The sequence below is a fragment of the Solanum pennellii genome, chromosome 12, assembly GCF_001406875.1.
Source record: "Solanum pennellii chromosome 12, SPENNV200".
NCBI lineage: Eukaryota > Viridiplantae > Streptophyta > Magnoliopsida > Solanales > Solanaceae > Solanum > Solanum pennellii.
In genome coordinates, this window is record NC_028648.1 from 36,280,925 (window position 1) to 36,299,405 (window position 18,481).

The window sequence follows — 18,481 nt, forward strand, 5'->3', positions numbered from 1 at the left end:
TTATTTTATGGCTCTAGCCGAGTTGAAGGAGTTGAAGGCTCAACTTAAGGATTTACGAGATAAGGGTTTTATAAGGCCTAGTATTTTTCCGTGGGGTGCTCTGCTTTTGTTTGTAAAGAAGAAAGATGGGTCTTTAAGAATTGTATTGGTTACCGCTAAATTAATAAGGTTACTATTAAGAATAAGTACCCTCTCCCTCAGATTGACAATTTGTTTGATCAACTCCTAGGGGCGAGTTACTTTTCAAAAATTGATTTGAGATCGGGGTATCACCAACTTAGGGTGAGAGGTGAGGATGTACCAAAAATAGCCTTTCGGACTATGTGTTGGCACTATGAGTTATTTGTAATGTCTTTCGGTCTCACTAATTTTCCGGTGACATTTATTGACCTAATGAATAAAGTGTATCGCAATTACCTAGATTAATTGTCATTGTCTTCATTGATGATGTCTAGGTATATTCGAAGAACGAGATCACATGGGTCATATGAGGGTGGTATTTAAACCCTTAAAGAACATCAATTGTTTGCCAAATATAGCATGTGTGAGTTTTAGTTGAGGTAGGTGACATCTCTTGGGCATATCATCTCAAGTGAAGGAGTTGAGGTACACCCAATGAAAACAGAGGCGATAAAGAATTATCCTAGACCATTGACTAGAATCTATATTTGGAGTTTCATGGGTTTAGTGGGTTTTTATCAAAGGTTCATGGATGGATTTGCGTCCATTGCATCTCCTTTGACTACTTTGACCTAAAAGAATAAGAAATTTGAGTGGTCTGCGGCATGTGAGAAAAGTTTCAAATTGTTTAAAGATAGGCTCACTTCCACTAGAGTGTTGACTTAACCGGAGGGTACAAAGGGGTTTGTTGTACGTTATGACACATCCCAAGTAGGTTTGGGGTGTGTGTTTATGCAACACGGGAAAGTTATAGCCTATGCCTCTAGGCAACTTAAGGTTTTCAGAGAAATTATCCACTTATGACCTTGAATTAGCGGCGGTAGTGTTTTCTTTGAAAATATGGAGGCATTACTTGTATGGGGTTCATGTTGATGTATTTACCGACCATAAGAGTCTCCAATATGTGTTTACCTAATAGGAGTTGAATCTCCGACAAAGAAGGTGGTTAGAGTTGTTAAAATATTATGATATGAGTGTCCTCTATCACCCCAGCAAGGCAAATGTTTTTGCGGATTCCCTAAGTCGTATGACTATGGGTAGTGTATCCTACATTGACGAAGCCAAGAAGGACCTAGCAAGGGGATTTCATAGGTTTGCTAGTTTGGGGGTGAGATTTGAAGGTTCTTCGAATGGGGGTGCTATTGTCAATCAAAATCCTGAGTCATCTCTAGTAGTTGAGGTGAAGTCTAAACAACACCTTAAACAAGCATTAATGGAGTTGAGAGAATCGAATCTTGGCACGTTGAATGAATTATTCTCCTTTGGGGGGATGGTGTGCTAAGGTACCAAGAATAAATGTGTGCTCCCGATGTAGATGGGTTGAGGGACCGGATCCTAGATGAAGCTCAAAGGTCCTGCTACTCAATTCATCCGCGTTCGACAAAAATGTACCATGACCTAAGGGAGATATATTGGTGGGAAGGTTTAAAAAGTGATATAGTAGAGATTTTCGCTAAATGTCCAAAATGCCATCAGGTAAAGGCCGAACATCGAAAGTCGGGTGGCTTACTACAAGAGATCCTAATTCCTACTTCGGAGGGGGAAGACATCAATATGGACATTGTAGTAGGTTTAGCTCAGACTCAAAAATCATATGATTCCATATGGGTGTTTGTAGATCGGTTAACTAAGTCCGCTCGCTTTATTCCCATCAAGTCTACATATTCGGTGGAAGATTACGCAAGAATCTTCATAGATGAGATTTTATGTCGCTATGGTATTCCGTTGTTGTCAATCAAATCAGATCGTGGTGGACAATTCATATCTAGAATTTGGAGATCATTCCAAAAAGGGTTGGGTACTATGGTGAAGTTGAGTACCGCTTTTCATCCCCAAATGGATGGTCAAGGGGAACGCGCTATTCAAACCCTTGAATATATGCTTAGGGCGTCCATTATTGATTTTTAAGGGAATTGGAATTAACATTTGTCTTTGGTGGAGTTTGCCTACAATAATAGTTTTCATTCATCCAATTCCATGGCTCCCTATGAAGCCTTGTATGGTAGGAGGTGTAGGTCTCCTATTGGATGGTTTGAAGTGGGTGAGCCTTCACTTCATGGTCCAGATTTAGTTTGTAAGACTTTGGAAAAAGTTCATATCATAAGGATCCCGTTACAAACGGCCTATAGTCGGCAAAAGTCTTATGCCGACCATAGGAGAAGGGATTCGGAGTTTGAAGAAGGTGATAAGGCGTATTTGAAAATTTGACCAATGAAAGGGGTGGTTAGATTTGGCAAGAAAGGAAAGTTGAGTCCTCGTTATGTGGGTCCCTATGAAATCTTGCAAAGGGTTTGTAAGGTTACCTTTGAATTGAAACTTCCAAGTGAATTGGCTTCAGTTCATCTGCTTTTCCATGTTTCCATGTTGAAGAAGTGTATCGGTGATCACGAGTCATTTCTTCCTATTAAGAGTCTTGCTGTCAAGTATAACCTCTCCTATGAGGAAGTTCCGATTCAAAATCTTGATAGTCAAGTCAAGAAGTTAAGGAATAAAGAGTTGGCTTCTTTAAAGGTGTTATGGAAGAATCATTTAGTTGAGGGTGCAACATCGGAGGCTGAGGCTGACATGAAGTACCGTTGCCCTCATCTTTTTGAAAATTAAGGTTAGTCATTCTGTTTGATAATATGAATATGACTAGAAATTGAAGTTTCTTTTTTTTTGGTGAAGTAAAAATGTGCATTTTGGGGTTGTATTACATTGAAGTTATACCTCTAAAACTTGATTTTTGCCTTTTTGGTTTATTTGAGCTATGTTGTGCATTTTGGTATGGTGAGTCTTTATGAAATGATATGTATCATGTTTTTAAGTTGAACTTAGTGCTAATTGACTCATGTAATGTACATTGAGCTCATAAGTGTTGTGAGAAGGAAATACCTGATGAAGTGTTTTGAGCCTTATATGTGGTAATTGGAGTTTTAAAATTTACCTTGTTGAAATGATACAATTTATGTTGATTTGATATTGTTGATTGGTTGGACTGCTAGTCTTGAGTCTATTCCTTCCTTCAAACAAGTTTTAGTGTCATTCGGGGACGAATTACTGTTTTTAAGTCCTTTTTGATTAATGTATGTCATTTAGGAAATTTAAGAACTAAAACATCCAAGAATGTCCACGACGTCCGAAAGTTTGTTTAAAGAGGTACTAGCGTGCCTTTGCATATTTGACTAGCTTTTAGGAGTCGTAAATTTACGGAAAGTGGTGAAAGGGTAGCTAAACGGTGTTTAAGTTGTTTCTTGGTCAAAACTTCTGGGTACGACTCCCCAAAGACCAACCAAGGGCCCTTAAGGAGGACCCTTGCAGTTTGAGGCAACACTGCCTGGCAGTGTGCATCGACGGGGCAACAGACGGCCCGTGTGTGGATCAACGGGACATGGATGCCACAGTCGTCCCATACTTAGTCACATTGAGGAAGCCCCTCGCATGCATAGTCTCTGAACTCACATACGGAGTGTAGGACGGAAGGGGGCTGTCCATCGACTCACAGACGGCCCGAAGGTGGGGTTCCGTCTGTGAGGGTCTTGAGTTGCTGCACATTTTAAATTTAGTTTATGTAATTAATTAGGTGGTTTAGTGGTTATTTATGGATTAAGGGGATAATAATTAAATAATTTAACTCCCAATATACATACCCTACCATCCTTAATCTAAACAGAACTCACAAAATAAACTCTATTTCTTCTCTCTTTACTTGAACTCACTATTGAAGACTAGGAAGGAAAGGGGTTAAATAGAAGGAAAAGGGATAACTCACCATCAATTCTTCATCAAACGTTAAGATATGTGATCTAATTCTTTGTTGAGACTATTCGTCAAAAGTTCCTTCAAAATGGATTTTAGAAGTTGATTTTCATGTGGGTTTCATCCAATTACAAAATGGTGTTGTGAACAGAGTTTTTTATGATTTATTTAGGATGTAATGGATTTATTAACATGTACTGTAATTGTTATGTTTTTGTTCAATTTGAAGATTATGATCATTAACCCTTAACTCGATGTTTGATCTTGATGTAAATTTGGTTGTGATTGATTCAATTGTCTAGATTATGGGTTAAATCACTATTACTTGATGTTGTTACACCAATACTTAACTAATCGGAATGAATTGTATCCTTTCATGTTGATCTTGAGAAGTGATCTAGGTTATGGAACTTGGCCTAAAAAAGATTATTTTAAGTATTATCTAGTATTGAATTGTGCTATAGTGTTTATTCTAGCATTGTTATCATGTTGATTATTGAATTATGATGTTGAACATCTAAATTGATCGAATTGAGGTTTTAGGGTAAGGCCTAAATGATGAACTATGAGGAAGATTTGGTAAGTCTTGGAATCTCTATTTTTACTTCCAATTGTGATTAATTATGGTTAAGTCATGATATTATATTGGAGTATGCCTTATACTAGGATGATAGGGTTGTATGATGTTGAATTGAAATGTCTTAACTATGTTGTGAGGTTGATTAAGGTGTATGTGATATAAGGATGGTGATAACTATCAGTGTGCCTTGATATGCTATGAAATGCTAATGTGTTAACCTAACTTATATGAATTGTGATGAAAGGAATATACTCATGCAATTCTTATTGAGCTATTGATGATGATGATTATAAAAGTGGTAGACCCTATGACCTAAACTAAGCTAAGATTGATAATTAAAGGCTTAAAGAAATTTCAATAAAGGGACTTCGTTTAGTTCCGAGTGAACTTGACAATGGGAGGTGATGACTTCGCAAAGAGGAAGATTCGCCCTATAGTTCTATATGATATGTTGACTTCCAAAAGAGGAATATTCATCCAATATATTCCCATGGGAGGAGGCCCCAAAGACCAAGTGGTATCTAGAGGGAATATACTATCTCTTAGTTCTTGAAGTATGTTGCCCTCATAAGAAGACTAGCTAGTGGATCCACCTAGAAATTATGTTTACGTTTGGTTCTACTTTGGACGGTAGACCATCTTCCATCGGTGTAAGGTTTTACAACACCGTATTCCACGCTTAGATCATGTGGTCTATGTCGGTTAAGGCAAGTATTCCCTAAATTAAAATAAAGTAATGAAGTATAAACTAAGGTGACTTGAGAGGTTTAACTTAGCCTACGTAGAGGTATTGGACGCTACTTATGCCTTGCACTAGTTGACGTTGATGGAAGCTTTAGGAAGTTGATATTATGTATTTATATGATAATGATGTATATGATGATAATATGTTGATGGTACAATTTAAATGACTATGAAATGATGATTTTACTTTTGATATATGTAATTGGATTATATTGTTTAAGTAGGACGTTGGTTATGTTTTCTTGTTAAGTCTACATGGTTGAGCAAGGTTATGGGGATTTGATTGGACATTGCACTTGTTGATTTGATGAGGATTCATCATTAGTTGTCTTGATTATTATGATATTATTAACTCTTATTCATTTTGTGATGTTATTCCTTGATTATAGAGTTGTAGTAAATCATGGGTTTTAAGTATGTTAGGATACATATTACTTGTTTGAGTTAGTAAGTATGTTTGGTTGATTGGTATGACTTGCATGGTTATGCATGATACCTTTAAACTTGTTAAATGACATGTTATTACTAAATGTCCCTTTTTCGCATGTTTTGCTATTATATGTGCATGTTGTTTCATACTTTGTACACGTGGAGTACTAACCCCATTTTCTTCTCTTTTTCTAAGACATTTCAGGTTCCGGTCGTTTAATTTTCATTCGAGACGACTTGAAGAAGGCTTGGATATTTTCTATCATCCATGTGGGTAGGTCTTCATTTTCCAAGGGCAATGTCAATATCTTGCCTATGAAGTTTCATTTTTATGAGTTTAAGACTCCTTTATGTTCATTCCACTTTTGTACGAATTGTATAAGTATATATGTGGCTTCTTTATATTTGATATAGGGCTATACCAATATTATCGTTTAGATAGTATGAGATGAGACAATCTTTGAGACTATCTTTCTATTATATATATATATGTATGTGCAATAAAAGTAAAAGGCTATGTAACCTTCCTATATGAAGTCTCTATGTATACTCGATATGACTATATATTATGTTTATGTAGAGGTGTATGTAAACCTCCTAATAGATGTAATGAAAGTTTTAAATTTTTCCGCATTTTTAAAACTATGAATGTAATGACATGAGACTAAGAGGCTAGTCTTAGTACTTAAAAAGGACGATGACGCCGGTTACGTCTAGGGGGTAAACTCGAATGTGACAAGATCCATATTATTTTCCAACATTTTTCTTCTGGTTCTATAAGAAACAAACTCACAACTTCAGATATAATAGAGCTCGTCTGCTCCCAACAAGATGACTTTTATCTGGTTTAAGAGCTTGAGCAACCCTGGTGTAATATTTCAAATTCTTTCATCATCAGCTTAGGTTTCTATAGAAGGGATACCAGTAAAATACAATTCTACATTAGTCTTCTTCTTCTCATGAGCAACATAAACATTGATAATCAATAGGAACTGAGAATTACCATAACTTTCGGCTGGAAACCTATTCTAAGAATTTAACGCAAATTTTTGAGCTCCAGCAATGTCCTTCTAGGCTAATTGTTGGTTACCAATTTATCTGACCTTTAGAACTCATCTTTGTTATATTCCATTTGCCTACAATTTCGGTAGGATGCAAATAAGAAAACTCTATATATTGTCTCCTTCAAATCCATAGAAAATGGAGCAACACTCAATAACTTGGTTATCAAAGTTACGACTTAATGAACAAAATGTGACACCCAATATTTCAAAATAAAAAAGAATACTCAAGACTTTGCATTCAGAAATCACCCCTAACCTTACTTCCAAGGAGGCTTTTCATGATTCATGGATCATTCCACGAGCCTTTGTTGTACTCAAAAGAAAAGATTCACAGAGTAAAATATTGTCCCAAGTTCCAAGACTTGAAAATTTGGGTCGTAGTTGATAGTATGAACCTTACATAGGGATCTAGGAATTGTATCATAGGATAAGGAAAACTCGTAAATTCCATAGAAGTATTCTATGAGACATGGAATATTGGCCTAAAAATTTCCAACGTGAAAGAAGAAAATACATTTGAGTTTCACGATAACATTCCACGAGTTGTGGATCATTCCACGAACTATGGAATAGTCTCGTAGACTCACCATTTTTCATGAAATCAAAGGATGTAAATCCTAAAAATCAAAATTTAACTTTGATGAGGGGATTATGTCACATTAGATACTCATTTTCTTTCATATTCTATGCTATAAACTCCCCAAACTAGGTCCTCTTCAAAACTCTATTTTTTCACGATTTTTAAGGATATTGTAGTGAGAAACATAGTTCAGCCTAACACCCCACATCTAAAATTTCGATTAACAAGATTTAAAGATAAGGTTCTTACTCCAATGACCATTATTTCGAATTTCTCTTTCATGAATTGTTCATTGCTTATTATAATGTTAAAATTATTGTCCATCATATTATTAATGATTTTTGATTGATTTAGGATTCATGCTTATAAAACCACATGGTCCCTTCTTAGTTAAAGTTATTTGAAAACCTTGCCATATTACTTCTTACGCATTAGGTTAATGAGTAAAGTATGTTAAAAGTCTTCAAACAATATTTTCAAAATGAGTTTAAAGAAAGTGAAATTTTCTTTAAGTGAATTCTATTTAGAAAGAAAGAAAAATCAATTGCAAAATAAAGCATTATCGATTTTTAAGCATGTTTAGTCAGTTCTAAAGAACCAAGTTAAGAAAGGTCTCAAGAAAGATTTCAGTTTTGTTTTTGGAATGTGAGACATTTTTCTTGAAGTGGGACAACTATAAAGTTATCTAGCACCAATGCATAGTTTGGGACTAGTATGAAGCATTGAGTTGGATATAGGTTCAGATAATTAAACTCTAGAATTACACTGCCACTGTAGGATAGAAGCTCATCGTTGATTCAGATAACTCACCACTAAGACAGTAGTAAAGGCTTAAAGATTAGATCCATTCATCAATTCTTTCTTTACCCGCTAAAAATAAAGAATGACTCTGACAATGTGGGCAAGATGTTATATCATCATATGACTCATGTTATACTTATCTATCAGCATAATTTCCCATGAAAAGTAAAGTTGCATTATATTCAGTATTTGTCATATATATTTTCAGTAGTAAAGATTATTGTTAAAGTACACATACATACCTTACTATTTAGTTGTATTTATTACAATCCATCATCTGATCTAATCTTCATCTTTGTATTTTTAGTTATAATCAATTGCTTCATTTAACTATTTTACAAATCATACATTCCATATATTATACTATTCGTTCCTTCATTATTTTATGATGTGGATTCAGATATATATTATCGGCAACAGACGTATCACTAGGGTCTTATTTTTATGAATCTTCGCTGATACCTCCTTTCTTTCAGATGTATCCAGTCAATCTAGGGTTTAGCAGTTAGTATTATATATAAATAGCAGAGTGTTCAAGTAGTTGGGGATAATATGTTTACACACCTATCTTCAGTATATTAGGCGCTTCATACAGAAGTTAATTGAGCTAAAGTCTCTAGTATAAAGTCGATCTTCAATCTTCTTATTGAAAAACTGATTGAGGGACTTCTATATATAATTAACTAATTTACACTATATAATATGATCAAATAAAGTATAGGAGGTTGATTCTTTAGAGATGCACTTCGTCTTTATGCATTAATTTTCTTGCACTTCTTACATGCGCTATTATATCTTGATCCATTTACATGAGGACCTGTGTTACTTCCATTAACAACATCCCAAACTTCTTCAACAAGAAGTTACGATTCCATATATGTCTTCCATAACTTGTAATTCAATTGGTTCAACAACCTCATCTCGAATCTATACGACAGTAGAAATCTATACGGAGAAATGAATTACAGCTAAACCAATCTTGAAATACAATTAAGAAGCGGCCAAACTAAGGATATGGATCTAACACCATATATGGAAATGCTAGAATAAAATTATAATTTGAGAGTCCTCATGCTAGCCCAAGATAGTTAAAGATTATCAACAGATTCAACTAAAAAGAGAAGCTAGCAAAAAAGAATAATTAAAAATTTATAAATAATAAGTCGTTTTTAAAAGAAGCTTTGAATTAAATTTTCTTTGAGTTGATTACAAATTTTCACGATCCAAAACCACGAGTCATGATATTACAACTCACCGGTAGGTTAGTCTACCCTTAGACGTAATGGGAGTATGATCCTTTGGTAGGATTACATAATGGTGGATTGTAGTAGGTGTCATCATGACCCGGTGTTTTGGGTCTTGATAAAGTTTTTATCACAACTACAGGTTCACCAATGTCATCCGTACAAAGCTGCTGTCTATTAGAATCCTATGAATCAGTCGAGAGATGTCTGTGTTAATTTTTAAGAATGCTACAAGACATTTTAGGTGATTCTCACCTTTGATTCCTTTTCATGTGTGTTAGTTGTGTTTGGTTTCTAAAAATATCTTTTTTTCTTATTTTTTATATATGGTTTACATGAGGGGTGCAGTAGCTAGGGGAGATGCTCCTTAGCCTAAATATAAGGCCCAACGGAGCGAATGAGTTAGAGATTGACCTATAGGTCAAAGACGAGTTGTAGCCCCATCTCAAGGTTGGGGAAGATATGTTACACATGTGCCATCATTGAGACACAGTCAGTGCCTATTCATCAGTTGGTGGGTTGTACCAGCAGCCCAACAGTCACCGAGCATGCAAATGCATGGGGGCTTCAGATTGACAGTCACTGCACAGCTAATAGAAGCACTTAGAGACGTGTAGAAGGGCCTAGTGCCATCCATTATAGACCTAGGAGTGCAGCCTATCATATCGAGGTACCGCCAGCACCTGTGTTACCTCAACCTGCGGTACGTTTAGCTGCCACAAAAATAGAGGAGTAGAAGATATTGGCTAGGCTTTTGAGATTCACTCCTATGTCATTTTTTGGGGTTTTAAGGGTCTTAAGAGAGGATGCCCTGGATTTCATGACTAGATTCCAGGATAGATAATATACATTCAGAATCTATTTTTGCTCTCCCATCACCGTAGTTGTTAAATTGAGAGTAATCAACAAAGACACATTTTAAAGCACAATGAGCTAATTTTTGTTTACCCGGGGCTAAATTAAGAACAGAGCATGTGACACATTTGATAGCACATGGAGCTAATTTTTCATTACCAATGTCTAAATTATGAACAAAGCACGTGCTCCCAAAACGCAATGGGGGTAGAGTAAATATTTATTTAAGGAAACAACATGGAATGTGGAATCTAATTTTATAACTAGGACATTCTATTGATTAAATAACAAGATGCAACGATTGCATCACCCAAAAACACAGCGAAACATGGGATTCAATGAGAGAGTGAGATTAGTCTCAATGAGGTGTACATTCTTCATTTCTAGAATATTACACATAGACAAAAAAACAATATTTTGGAGCTAATGGAACTGTTGAAATTTCACTCTGAGCTTGTTACCACCAAATATTGACTTTGGTCAACTACGTTATGATTTCAACTTTCAAAACACAAAAACTTTCCAGAACTATTCTAAATACCTCAAAACCTGATCCAGTAGCCTTGATAATCCCAAAAGGCTCATCCCAAAGCTTATGGAACTGAGAGAATTCCATTCCTAAACTCAGAAAAACAAATGTTGATTAAAGTTAACCATTTCCACTTAAATGCTTCCAAACCTCCAAAATTTTCAAAAAAACACATCATTACGATCCGGCTGCAAAGAAATTCTCAAAAGATAATCAAACACAACTTGGGCAGCTATGAGCAGGGATAAAATGATAATTTTCCAGAAAATTCCATAAATAACCTTCAGGATCATTACAACTAGCCTCATCTTTCCCTTCATAATCACATTGCCTAAACAAAATCTATGCTCGAAACACACACACACACACACACACACACACACACACATATATATATACATACACACACACACTCTTTGGCATGATCCTCTTATAAGAAGGAAAAACCTCTTTGTTCTTCATTAAGTATACAAATAATAAGGCATGAGTTACAGAATACAAGCATGCAGTTTCTGAAAAAGAGTGATTATCAAATTCAAGTTTCTATCTTTCCTTTTGTGGAATATCTTTTTCATTTTAATAGATTAATTTATTTTTTGATGATAAGGGAGACCCATAACGTCTATATTTTGCATCCACATAGGGTAAAACTCCCTCTCACATGCAATAGCTCGCAAACCGCATAAGAGAGGTAATCCCTACTAGGCAAGCCCGGTGAGACAACCTCGACCCAGAAGAACCTCTTGATTTTGCCGACAAGGTATTTCAAACTTGAGACCTCCAACATGGAAGTCCCAATCTCAAGCAACTATGTCGCCCCGAAGTGCAATTTTTTAATAGATTAACTGTTTGGCAGTTTTAGATAGTTTTAAGAAGTTAAGAGATGTTAAAGGTTATCAACGAGAGAGAAATACAATAAATGATAGTTAATATTGAGTAGTTATTTTAAGACATTTTTTCTTAGTAGCACATAAGTGAAGAAATATATGGAAAAAGTCAAATATTGGAAAATGAAAGATTTGATTTTCTAGGCTACATAGAAGTGTCACATCACCTTACTTATGTATAGATTCATTTCATGTTAAAATACATCAATCAATGTTCTTGTATATTAAACTTTTAATACTAGGGGCGGACCCACATTGAAGCTTCTGGGGTACTAGATCACTCATTAATCTCGTATCGAACTATATATATTTATATAGAAAATGGAATGAATTATATAAAATTAAATAGTAAGCACCCAATCATCAATTAGTAGTTGATTGTTGCAGCAGTTGTATATTGTATCTAGTGCATTCTAGTTTGATTCCCACTCTGACATTTTTTTAAAAGGTTAAAGACCAACTCTTCTCTTCTTACTTGTTTATATTATTTAGACTTTCTGTTATTATTCTCTCCCTTTGATGATTTTTCTATTATCTCTTTCTCACTTTTTTTTCGCCTCGTTTTGCTAATTTTTCATTAAAAAAAGGTTTAGTAAAAATAAAAGAACTTTTATGTCATCCAAAATAATATTTATTTTGTATTTTTTCTTATTGTGTTTAAATATGATTATCTTTTTCATGACAATTCATAATATTTCTTACTTATACTTTGTGATTGGTCGCTAAGGGAGCACCAATAACCTTAAAATCCGGGATTCGCTTGCTATAAATCTGAACTTATACATCATGGACGATGCATTTTGTCCAATTTGATATCCATTCTGTACTGGCAATAAACGTAATCTATCTTGTTTGTACTCTTCAAAAATGTCAAAAGTTATAAGTCCACAACTTAGTAGTCTATTATTAGATTGCCTGGTTTGCTTACACCCAAGGAGCACATAAGTTCAATTTCAATTACAGTTGACTGGCTTAAACCCTAAGCATAGTAAAGCTAGTTCCCCGAGCAACCCTCGTTTTTTTTAAGTATTATTTACATTTGACTGTCTTAAACCACACGCATAGTTCCTAGTTTACCTTTTTTTTAATCCCTTTCTTGGTTTCTTTTGAAATCATGTAAAATGATCTTGTTCATTATGTGGCAGGCTGAGGTTGCAGGGGAGAAGAGTAATGCAATATCCACTACACACAGTGGCATCTCCTATGCGAAAACAATTATGTATATCATTCATAGAGATTCTAATGTTACCCCCTTCGCTTGTGGATGAATTTATGTTGTAATGAGTGAAGTGTTTTAGAGGTGCTTGTTATAATTTGTATTATGGTTGAAAGTTCAAACAACCTTATTCTTTATTTAGTGCCTGCAAGCACATGAGTTTGACATTTCTTTTCATATTACCTAGTATACGTACCTGCGCCTTGCAAAGTCAATTAGCAGGTACTTCGTAAATATTGATTTATCGATTATTTCAAAGTTTAACTAATTATTTATAAGATAATATTGTAAATCTTGTATAGGAAAATGTTTGCATTTAGGACCTTGTCGGGATATAATAGATTAATTAAATTTTGATATCTATATATATGCTTTTATGATAACTTGCGAATTCTCTACGTTATCTTTAGCATTTTTTGAATTTATTCGACCATGTTTAAATTTCATTGTTTTAATAACATTTTTCAATTTCTTAGACCATGTTTAAATTACTTTAATTTTAGTGTTTTGAAGCAAAAATATTTTATAACAATGAAAATTGCTTCTAATAAAGCAACTATTTTTATAGTTTAATATTTCTTATCTTTTTTTATAACTACAAATATTCCAAAAATTATAGTTTAATATTTCTTATCCTTTTTTTTCCTTATAAGCAAAATAATTGATTTTTAAAACAGGTAAAAAGATAAAGTTACAATACAAAATTGATATTTTTAAAAATTCTAAAGATTATATACAAATAATAACTAACTATTATCTAAATAATTGATGTGTTGAGGTTTGGAAAGAAGGGGAATCTAATTCCCTTATGTGTGGGCTCATATCATACTTTTAGGTATGGAGGAAACCCCCTCAACCACTGCGACTAACAGTGACTGAGGTCCTCTTTTAAACAAGGAAAAATATTAATAGCTTAATAACTAATATAAAATAAGTCAAACCAACTAGTATTTGAATGACCAGGATCATTGAAAAAGAAACTAAAATATTTACATATATGGTCGATTATGTTCATTACTTAGGTTTTTTAATTCAATGTTGACTAAAGTTAATTTTAACTTGATAATATCTAAATTTCTATATAAAGATACAAAATTCATCCAACGGTCTTGAGAATTGAACCAAATTTGAACTAGACCGAATATCACCATTTTTACTTAGTGGAATCATCAAAACTCGAAAATAATCTTTATAACCTCAAACATTGACTAAAATAAAATTTTAGCAGTAATTCTCTCTGCTTCTCGTCTAATGGATCAAAATAGAATCAAAAACCTTGTAACCCAAACCAGTGGGTGGGTTGTGTCTAGGCATAGCAAACATTGAGCCTATATTAGGTATTATAACTACAATTTGAGAAAATTATAATATACGGTTACAGTTTTCATAATTCGTGTTATTCACCTGATTTATATAAATTGAAAATTTGTATAATTCGATTCATGATTGTATAAATCCATAATTATGTATATGCTTACCCATATTATTTAGATACGGCTTATAAAAATTCATGATACATTACCTTCTTTGTAGCGAAATATACCAACGGAAGTATATAAATACATAATTTGTATACACTTACCCTATTTGCATATTCGCAAGAGTGATGTACAACTGGACTTAAATATAAAATCGCAATCTCCATAAAAAAACTTAACTAAAGCTATGAAGCGCAATGACAAAACTATAACTATGGAATCTTATTATGTTTTCTATATCAGCTGTTTTCTACTGTTTACATCGCATATAATTTTAAGTGTGAAGAGTTCAACGTACTAATTATGAAAATATCAATAATAATAGGTTATCCTTGTTCTTAAGTAGCGTAATTTACCCAAGATAAGTAAAGATAAATTATTAAAAAATATTTTTATTTATATTATTGGAACCATGCAAGAGAAATATGACCAATAATATGAAAATGGGGAAGTACATGCCAAATAAACATTTACATCGTGGGTCTCTGAAATTTTTTGAAATGATTTCAACCTTTGACTTCGATGTTGGAACACGTTTCTCATTGCCACAGGTACTTGAAATCTTAGTTTGTTTTATAAGTTCAATTTACATATTGTCACGATCCGAGAGCATCCCCCTAGTTGTAACCAGCGTTTTCAACCTTGTAGAGGCCTTATACAAGCCTCATGGATCATTCATTGCATATGATACTTAAAGAGAAGAATTAAAAACTTTCTTTACACACGAAGAATACGTTCAACAAAACAAGCAAGCGGAAGTCTTCTAATTTTATATACTTATATCTCATAAAATCATCTAATTACTTTTGGATTACAACATTTGGGACTAATCTCATATACAACTTAAAATAAAGATTAAAAGACATAAAGGAAACATAATGGGTATTGTCCTCGAATCTATCAGGACTCAGCAAGTCTTCATTTTCAAGCACCTTAGAAACCTATTCATCATCTATAGAATACTAAATTTCCAATACCTACATTTTCTTAAAAGGGTAAAAATGAGGTTAATACAATTAAGCACTAAGTATGAAAGCCATGCAAAAACATGTCAAAAAAGGTACATTTATTGGAAAAACATGCTTTCATATCATTTGATAGAACTTTCATGAAAATACAAGTATAAAAGCCATGACATTCATACATAACCAACATATAAGTCATTAATCACTTTATAACATACATCTCATGTAATTGACCATATAATTATTGGGTGTCATAAAAAATGCTTATTATTAAATTTTTTATCTATTAATTTTTTCGATTAAATTTAACTTAAATAATAAGAAAAATAAATTAAATTTACGTGTCGATACTTGTGAGTTACCTAAGTTTCAGTTAAGGCAGGAGTTTGTAGAGACAATTTAAGAAAAGTAATCTTAAATAATATTACTTTCTAATAATGTTATTTTTAAGCATCCTTCTGCTTTATGCGTATATAAATTTATATTTAATTTATTAGGAAGAATACAAATTTGACAACTTTAAATATAACAAGAATAAGAAGGAGCAAACAATCCAGTAAACACCCCGTACAAGTGGGAGTGGAGATGAAATCAAGAGAAGAGGATAATACAGTGATAAGCGAAATAATGAATACGACTAGCAACACAAGGAAGAAGGGGGAAACATCGGAAAATGCATCAAACGGGAGCAAAGTTGAGAAAGCACAGCAAGCTAGTGGGAAAGTAGCTTCATAGGTGCAGACGAATGTGGTGGGAATGGAGAAGAGCCTTAGCAAACTGTCGTGGGCAGATGAAGCTGAGATACTCCCAGAATGAAATCCAAAGGGTTCTATCTTGGACAATTTTGACATAGCCAAGGTATCGAATGCTGGGTTTAAATTGGAGTATGTTGCACCTGAAGTGTATGATGAATCGCCTGTATGTGAAATAGATTTTGAAGATATAAATACAGAATTAGCGTATTGGAAGAATGCGATTGTATGCTATATCTTAGGATCGTACCTACTGATTACCATTATGAATGGCTATGTGCGCAGAATACGGGGTAACCATGAGGTTGATAAGGTCTCTATGCTGAAAAATAGAATTGTATTGGTGCACTTTGACACCATCGAGGGGAAGAATGTGGTGCTGCAAGGGGGAATCTACCATTTCGATAGCAAACCAGTTATTGTCAAAGCTTGGAATCCAGACATGGAATTTTCTAAAGAGGTACTGAGCACGTTTCCAATATGGGTCAAACTTCCCGGTTTGGAATTCAAATACTGGAGTCTGAAAGGCTTAAGTAAGATTGGTAGCTTAATTGGTAAGCCATTAATGGTGTATAATCACACAGAAAATAAAATGCGATTGAGTTTTGCTAGATTGCCTATTGAGGTGAAAATGGACACTACACTTCCAGAAAAGGTGTATTTTGAGAATGAGAAAGGACTGCTAATGGATCAAAGAGTACAATATAACTGGAAGCCTATTTTATGTAAGTATTTTTTTTAAAATATGGGCATGATGAGAAGGCATTTAGAGGAAAGAAGGGGATAACAACATCAATGGCAAGTGAAGACGAGATGGGGCAGAATTAAATTGATAGTGTGATTAAAATAAAGGGCTAAGAAGAAAGGGGGAAGATGATAGATGATGCAAATAGTTTTGAGGCACGAACAGGGTGGATGACAGTAGCGAAAATTATGAAAAGTAATACGACAAACGTGCAACCTATAACTCAGGCAGTAAACGTGAGAGTGCAAAACCGATTTCAATCGTTAAATAAGGGGTGACCAAGTGCACAAGGGTAAAGTAGTATGCAGCAAGTAAAGAGTCAAGTCAAGAATAAGGGAGGGACGAAAAACCATCAACCTGATAATGGATAACCTCACGTATTGGAATGTTAGGGGCATGAATGCCCCTAACAAACAAAAGGAGATCAAACTCCTTTGCAATAAAGAGAATATTGGTATAGTAGGACTTCTGGGAGTTTGTAAAAATCTCTATCATCATTATGATGGTAGGGTATGGATAACACGGAGACCTGACTGTGTTCAGGTGGTATTGATAAGTAGAACAGCGCAGGCTGTCACATGTCAGGTGAATGAAATGAGATTGAAAGCCTCTTATCTCCTTATTGTGGTGAATGCTTTCAACACACAGGATAAAAAGAGAAGTTTATGGGAATATCTGGAGGAATTAAGTCTTGGAGTAAATATGCCTTTGATAGTAACATGGGATTTTATCTCTGTGCTTAAATTTGAGGATAGAGTTGGGGGGAACTAGGGGACTATGACAGAGATAGCAGATTTCAAGCATTGTATTGAAAATAGTGGACTAATGGAGATGTCGAAAACGGGAAACAGTTGGACATGGAGGGTTGGACATGGAGACGATAGAATAATGTCAAAAATTGATTGGGTATTCGTCAATGCTGATTGAATGAATAACATGCCTAACGATAAAGCACAATTCCTACAAGAAGGGATTAGTGATCATTGTCCTTTGAAGTTATGTTTCTCTCAAGGGCAACAAAGTAGTAGACCAGCTTTCAAATACTGTAATATATGGGCTTCTCATCCTAATTTTTAAAACATAGTGAGAGAAGGGTAGAATCAACTTGTACACAGATGTAGTATGTTTAGAGTTGTTAGGAAACTCAAGCGTTTGAAATAAAAGTTGAGATTGCTCAACAAACAACATATTAGGAATATAATCACCATGGAGGATGAGGAAAGACTTGCCCTTGCTCAAGCTCAAGCAGCCTTGCATAATGACCCTTTAAATGACCAGCTTCAGTAGGCAGAAAGAGAGGTAGCTAAGAGGTTTAGACAGACCTCATACATTGCAGAAGTTCAATTGTAGAGAAAGAGCAAAGCAACTTGGTTCAAGCTAGGCGATGAAAATACAAGGCATTTCTTTTCGATTATCAAACATAGGAAATTAAAGAATGCTATATGTCACATCCGGGTTTACCCCCTAGACGTAACCGACATCGTTGTCCTTTTTAAGGACTAAGACTAGCCTCTTAGTCTCATATCATTACATTCATAGGTTGAAAAATGCGAAAAAATTTAAAACTTTCATTACATCTACTTTGAGGTTTACATAGACCTCTAAATACACATAATATATAGTTGTATCGAGTATACATAGACCCTTTGTATAGGAAGGTACATAGGCTTCTACTTTTATTGCACATACATATA

The 18,481-nt window shown here is 34.3% G+C and overlaps 1 protein-coding gene across 1 annotated transcript; it reads left to right on the plus strand.

The window, feature by feature from the left end:
* The first annotated feature begins 15,917 nt into the window (after window positions 1-15,917).
* On the plus strand, window positions 15,918-17,714 carry LOC107006214. The gene is made up of 3 exons (XM_015204823.1): window positions 15,918-16,013; window positions 16,116-16,739; window positions 17,559-17,714. The coding sequence occupies exons 1-3, from the start codon at window positions 15,918-15,920 to the stop codon at window positions 17,712-17,714; spliced, it is 876 nt and encodes a 291-aa protein (XP_015060309.1).
* The last annotated feature ends 767 nt before the right edge of the window (window positions 17,715-18,481 follow it).

Excerpts from the sequence above, each read along its gene's own strand:
- LOC107006214 (XM_015204823.1), top strand. The coding sequence starts at position 15,918 with ATGAATACGACTAGCAACACAAGGAAGAAGGGGGAAACATCGGAAAAT. Across the intron at positions 16,014-16,115 it reads CACAGCAAGCTAGTGGGAAA|GGTTCTATCTTGGACAATTT; the intron begins GTAGCTTCATAG and ends TGAAATCCAAAG. Across the intron at positions 16,740-17,558 it reads GACTGCTAATGGATCAAAGA|GGGACTATGACAGAGATAGC; the intron begins GTACAATATAAC and ends GGGGGGAACTAG.